At 25.1% G+C, this 6,393-nt stretch overlaps 1 protein-coding gene across 2 annotated transcripts; it reads left to right on the top strand.

Annotated features, from left to right (window-relative positions):
* The first annotated feature begins 96 nt into the window (after positions 1 to 96).
* Positions 97 to 6,173, top strand: LOC122525099 (glycerol-3-phosphate dehydrogenase [NAD(+)], cytoplasmic-like). 2 transcript variants are annotated; one of them, XM_043647767.1, is made up of 8 exons: positions 97 to 435; positions 1,722 to 1,899; positions 2,740 to 2,880; positions 2,958 to 3,099; positions 3,238 to 3,350; positions 3,467 to 3,697; positions 3,790 to 3,989; positions 6,083 to 6,173. In XM_043647767.1, the coding sequence occupies exons 1-8, from the start codon at positions 395 to 397 to the stop codon at positions 6,156 to 6,158; spliced, it is 1,122 nt and encodes a 373-aa protein (XP_043503702.1). In that variant the 5' UTR covers positions 97 to 394; the 3' UTR covers positions 6,159 to 6,173. The 2 variants fall into 2 exon arrangements, with proteins under 2 accessions (XP_043503702.1, XP_043503787.1); XM_043647852.1 differs by lacking the exon at positions 6,083 to 6,173 and having other exon boundaries at positions 99 to 435; positions 3,790 to 4,609.
* The last annotated feature ends 220 nt before the right edge of the window (positions 6,174 to 6,393 follow it).

The raw sequence follows: 6,393 nt of genomic DNA, 5'->3' as shown, positions 1-6,393 counted from the left end.
TTGCAATTATAAATTGTGATAATATAGACGCGACATTAAAAAACGAGTGAGAGAGAGAGAGAGAAAATAAAAAGAAAAATCCATCTCTATGGAGATAAGCGCATGCGCAATTGACGTTATCTGGCGGGTAGAAATATACATAGTGCGATTTCGCGTTCTTGTACAGAATCAGCGGAGCTTTCTAACGTCACGGGTCTATTGTCCATTGACTATTTTTTCTCTACAAAAAAAAAACAACAAAGAAAAAAATAATTTACTTTTTTTTTAATTTTAATCTCGTGTCTAATCATCGTTGTTAATTGTTGTTATTGTTGGTTGTTGTTGTTGTGTTGTTATTGTATAGAATTTACTTTATTCATTAGTATCTTGTTAATTTCAAGTTACAATATACAAAATGGAGAAGAAACGCATCTGCATCATTGGTTCTGGAAATTGGTAAATATGTCTTTTTTAAAAAAGAAATAGAAAAAGAGAGAAATAGATGTATATATATATATTTTAAGTTTTATCGAACGAGAAAAAAAAGGATGGCGATAGAAGCAGATAGAAAGAGATAAAAAAGAACGATTCATCGATTCGCATGTGTTGTTGATGGTCGAAGGTTACTTCGACTTTTCAATAAGATTCAATTTAGCTTCTAATTTCTTGAATAGTATCCAAGCAAATAGAATAAGTAGATTCGTTGTCAAGCGTTTAAGAATATCCTTTATCATTTTTAACGAGCGTGTCGTCGTGTTAACCTTCGAATTTGAGCGGCTAAAATTGATGTGGGAACAAACTATAGTTATTTTGTTCTCTTTCTCTTTTTTTCTATGATATGATATTTAAAAAAAAATAAAATAATTGTAATGAACTAGTTTATACAATCATATATCTAAATAGTTTTTCAATAATATTTTATTTTTAATATCAATGATAATAGTATTATTATTATTATTATTATTATTATTATTATATTAATGATATTGTATAAATATAAAATTGTAGCAGGCTATGATAAATTTTGTCCCTGAATATATTATCGTGACTAGAAACTTGTTAATGTCTCATACATATTCTTACATAGTCAGATTCAATTGCCACATCTGTTGTTTTCCAAGGAAAAAAAAATAAAATGAAACAAATAAATAACGCGCTTAGATAACACTTGTATTTTTATTTTCAATCTAATATCATTTTACGAAATATTGAAATTTTTGGGTTACTCTTCTTTAGCATATATTTACATAAATATATTTCTATAATGCATTAAAGAAGAATTTAATTTAAATTCTTTATTATTATGTAATCTTTTATTTGTATATGCACACGTAGGAAAAATATATTTTTCGTATTGTTTGGAAAAAATGAAGGTGGATATTGGTTGATGGTAACTGACTAAATATGAACAGATAGCTCGTTCCTGTAAAGATTACGTTATAAACTTATCAATAATCGATACTATATAACGGATAAGAGAAACTGAAGTGGAATACTTGAAATTTAGTAAAATTATTTATCTTATGTCTATACAAACATGCCAGCTATCTAAAATTAGTAGGATTAGTGTTATGAAATATCATAAAACAAATATAAGATATTATCTAACAATAAGATGTAATAATAAAAATTCGCAAGGTTTTATTTTTCTTTTTTTTTCATTTATAAAATTTATATATTCGCGAGAAATAATATTGTTACAATTCGTAAAGCAGAAATTGATTGTTTTTTTTTTCTTACAGGGGATCGGCCATTGCTAAGATAGTTGGCGCCAATGCCAAAATGCAAGATAAATTTGAAAACCGCGTTACTATGTACGTCTACGAGGAATTAATAAATGGAAAGAAACTGACTGAGATAATCAATGAAACACACGAGAATGTTAAATACCTACCTGGCCATCGAATTCCGGAAAATGTGGTAAGTATTTCTGTGTAATAATAATTATTATTTTTTCTATTTAAATCCTCGTTTTTCCTAAAGTATCTTAAAATGAACAATAAAAAAAACTTTCACACGAGTAAATTGTAACTCTATAAATAACGGATTTCGTTTTCTTTTGTTATAAATGAAATAACACGAAGAAAAAATATTTATGTATTATTTATACGCGCATCTTCCCTTTCTGTACTTCTTTTTTTTATTTTTTTTTTTAATAGCTTCCTTATTTTATAGACAAACAATTTTCGAACTTCGAACCTTGATCCTCAACATGAGCGCGCAAAACAAATCAAATTCCAAGAAGATTAATTTATTTCTTTGATAACGGTATAATACATTCGTAAAAATATGAACAAAGTATTAATAATATTATCAGGTTTAAATTATAAAATTTGAATTGAAATTTTATAATAAATCATTTTTAAAATTACATAAAACATGTTTTATTTACAGTTGAAATATGAAAACTGTTTTATCGATAAAACTAAAAAAATGATGACTATCTTTAAAAAATGATGTATTTTATCGACAGTAGATCATTCTCTTTTTATATTTATTATTCGGATTATGTTTATAATTTTATGATGATAAACGATTAAGTTGTTTTATTTTCTTTCTTTTTTTTTTTTAATATTATTCTTTATTATTATATTACAACTATAAATAATATCATCAAGATTACAATCAAGGTTATATTTTCTCCAAACCATTGATAATAAATTTAAAGTTTATAATTTAAAAAAGATATTAATACTTATTATAGGATATTGTAGGATAATAATTTATATATATATATATTTCATATATATCAAATGTTAGATTGCAGTTCCTGATGTTGTGGAGGCTGCAAAGGATGCTGATATTCTTATTTTTGTGGTGCCACATCAATTTATTCCAAGAATATGTAGCACACTTCTTGGAAATATTAAACCTACAGCCATTGGTCTCTCCCTTGTAAAAGTATGTTATGATAAATATATGTTGTAATAACATATATGTGTATTAGACTAAATTATATTCCAAATTATTTTGTACAGGGTTTTGACAAAAAAGAAGGTGGCGGGATAGAATTGATCTCACATATTATTTCTAGAGAATTACACATTCCTGTGTCCGTATTAATGGGAGCAAACTTAGCTTCTGAGGTAGCAGAAGAAATGTTTTGCGAAACCACCATAGGTAAATAGCGATGTGACTTACATCTAAAGTAAAGTATGTAACTATACATATAATTACAAATTACTACTTGTATTTCAAATTAATATTTAATACTAGCTAGAAAGTAAAATTAAAAATATTTATATTATGAATTTATAGGATGCAAGGATAAAGAAATGGCTCCAATTCTTCGAGATTTGATTCAAGTGTCGTATTTTAGAGTTAATGTAGTAGAAGATGTTGATTCAGTCGAATGCTGTGGAGCATTGAAGGTAATTTATAAAATATGTTTCGTTTCATATTTAAATTCTATTTTAAATATATACATTTTGTTCTTAACAAGTTATTGTTTATATTACTTATTATTATCATTTCGATATATTTATAGAATATTGTGGCATGCGGTGCTGGTTTTGTCGATGGATTAGGTTTAGGTGATAATACAAAAGCCGCTGTTATTCGCTTAGGATTAAAGGAAATGATTAAATTTGTGGATGTCTTTTATCCTGGTGGAAAATTGTCGACATTCCTTGAAAGCTGTGGCGTAGCTGATCTTATTACAACATGTTACGGTGGAAGAAATCGTAAAGTATCAGAAGCTTTTGTAAAAACTGGAAAGGTTAGTGACATTATAATTATTACTAAACTTATATTAGATTTACGAAATTCAATAAATTGCTAAAAAGCAAATTATATATATATTTATTTCAGACTATTGAGGAATTAGAGAAGGAAATGCTTAATGGACAAAAATTGCAAGGACCATTTACAGCGGAAGAAGTAAATTATATGTTAAAATCTAAAAATATGGAAAATAAATTTCCTCTCTTCACGGCAGTCCATCGTATTTGCATTGGGCAGTTAAAAGCTGCTGATCTGATCGATTGTATACGCAATCATCCGGAACACATGTAAGCGTTTAATAGTCACAATTAAAGTTAGAGATGGATTAGATTAAAATACAATGATAGTCGTTCAATAAGTTTAGACTTGGGCATGCAACGTTAACTCTTGCATTAATTTTATTTAGTATGTTGATTTTTATTTCTATCAAAAGTAATAATAAAATTTAAACAATATAGAAATGTAATAGTTAATAATTTTCTTAATATTTGTGCTTTTATGAAATTACTAGCATATATGTATTTATACTTATAGTAAAAATCGTTAATAACAACATTTCATTAAATTAAATGCTATGTACACTTAATCCGTCTCTAACGTGATAATTATTTTAGTTTTCTGTAATCTATTCTCTGACTTTATTACACTTAACTTACTGGTGGAACGTAAATGAGAGAAGATCTATTGATAATAAGAACATTTTGGCCAAGTTATTTGTAACATATACAAATAATAAATATATATATAGTACGTATAAATTAATTTGCACAAATATGTACATACATGTATATATATATGCATATATATATATGCATATAATTATAAGCACACGTTCAACTTACCAAATAAAGAAAGCAGGCCTTTCATTATTTTTTCTTTGTTTCGTAAACGACAGAACTTCTCAAAATAACGGTTTCTTATTTAACGAACCTTTAGTAACAAAAACATGAAATTAAAAATCTATACGTGTTTGATTTTTTTGTTATAATAATATGATTTTTAGAAATTAATTACTTATAAAAAAAAATTTGTTAATTTCATTTTGTTGTTAAGTTTTATACATTCTTATTAGAAATTTATTGAATATTTTCAATTGTTATTCAAATAATTTTGTGGATCTTTTATCTGCTCTTTTACTAATCTACGATAAAATCCTTAAATTATTAAAATATTAAACGCACATTTTATGTATAGACACAACAAGATTATAAATAGTAATAATTTTTAAAATAAAATATATATATACTTTTTTTTTTAATAATTATTTACCATTTAATAATCAAATTAAAATATCCAAATTTATACAATCCTTGTTTAATTACAATAGATAAATATAATTTGTTTATCGATCCCATTAAAAAATTATTACGTCATTGAAAAATACATTTCTCTCTCATTTCTTCTTTGTATATTGTAAAGATTTCATAGGATATAATGTTACAAAATAGTTAAAAGTATACGAAAAAGTATGAGCAGAGTTATATAATTACTATATATATATTTTATTGAGATATTTATTTCAACTGTGTTATACATACATAAAACTAAATTGGACGAAGACAAAAAGGATATGTACATTAATTCGTGTCAGTTTTCTGGCTAGTTACCATATCATAATGTCAAGAAAAAATTTTATTGTATAGATATTAACATGTTATAAAAAAAAAAGTTATAACAGTATAATTGTACCTAAAAAGAGAACATATACGAATGTTAATTGTTAATACATTAAAAAAAAATAACAAAACAACAACAAAAAAACACATTGTGTAGTTTGAAACTGTGTTGAGTTTTTTTTTCTTCCTATATTTTGCTAACTTTGTTCACATAGAGAAAAGATCGTTCACTAATAAAATATAAATCTCATATTGTTCCCGTTTAATATGTCCCAATAGACCTGGATGTTAGTTAGTATATATATCATCCACTGTTAGTATATCTGTTAATATATATATAATGTGTCTCAATTAAGTTGAATATTGAAATTATTTTCGCTGCCATTGAAAGTAAAAAAAAAAGGAAAAAAAGAAAATGATTAATTGTAAGAGGAGTTTATATAATATTATGGCGCGCATCTGGTAATATAATAAATAATAATTTTTCAAATCATTTTGATTGCTATTTTAATGTGAGTGTTATTTTTTTTATTTATTTATTTAAAATTGTTTTTAACTCGAACAAAGTAAAAGTAATAAAACAAAAAATAATAAATTCATTTTATTAGATGTGTCCAAATTCTGACCCGTATTAATATATTTATACACACGATAAATAAAAAGGACTAACTATTAATGGTATTTCTTACAGCATTTTTCTTGATAATTTTTTACCGATAGCTGTAGAAATTTCTCATTTATTTATATTCACTATTGATATATAGGAACGGTAATGACGATGATGATTGTGGTGTCTACGCTAAGATGGGACAATTAAAGTCGCCAAGGAGTCATCTCTAACGAACGTACTGGAAATAAGGAATTGGAAGATTTTTTAATTTTTTACTTTTTAACAAAAATATAAAATAAAAAATTGAAGTACTTTTAAGTAAACGAAAAATAAAAAAAGAAGAACGCGTTACGTTTGACTATTTTAAATTTTATTTTCAATGATCGACATCATTGAAATTTATAATCAATTTTTTTTTTAGTTTTATACCTTTTTTTTATATTGCTCTTTTTCTATCTATATAAT

The sequence above is a fragment of the Polistes fuscatus genome, unplaced genomic scaffold (genome assembly GCF_010416935.1).
Source record: "Polistes fuscatus isolate 324 unplaced genomic scaffold, CU_Pfus_HIC Scaffold1, whole genome shotgun sequence".
Classification (NCBI taxonomy): domain Eukaryota; kingdom Metazoa; phylum Arthropoda; class Insecta; order Hymenoptera; family Vespidae; genus Polistes; species Polistes fuscatus.
This window is presented reverse-complemented; position numbering and strand designations above follow the sequence as displayed.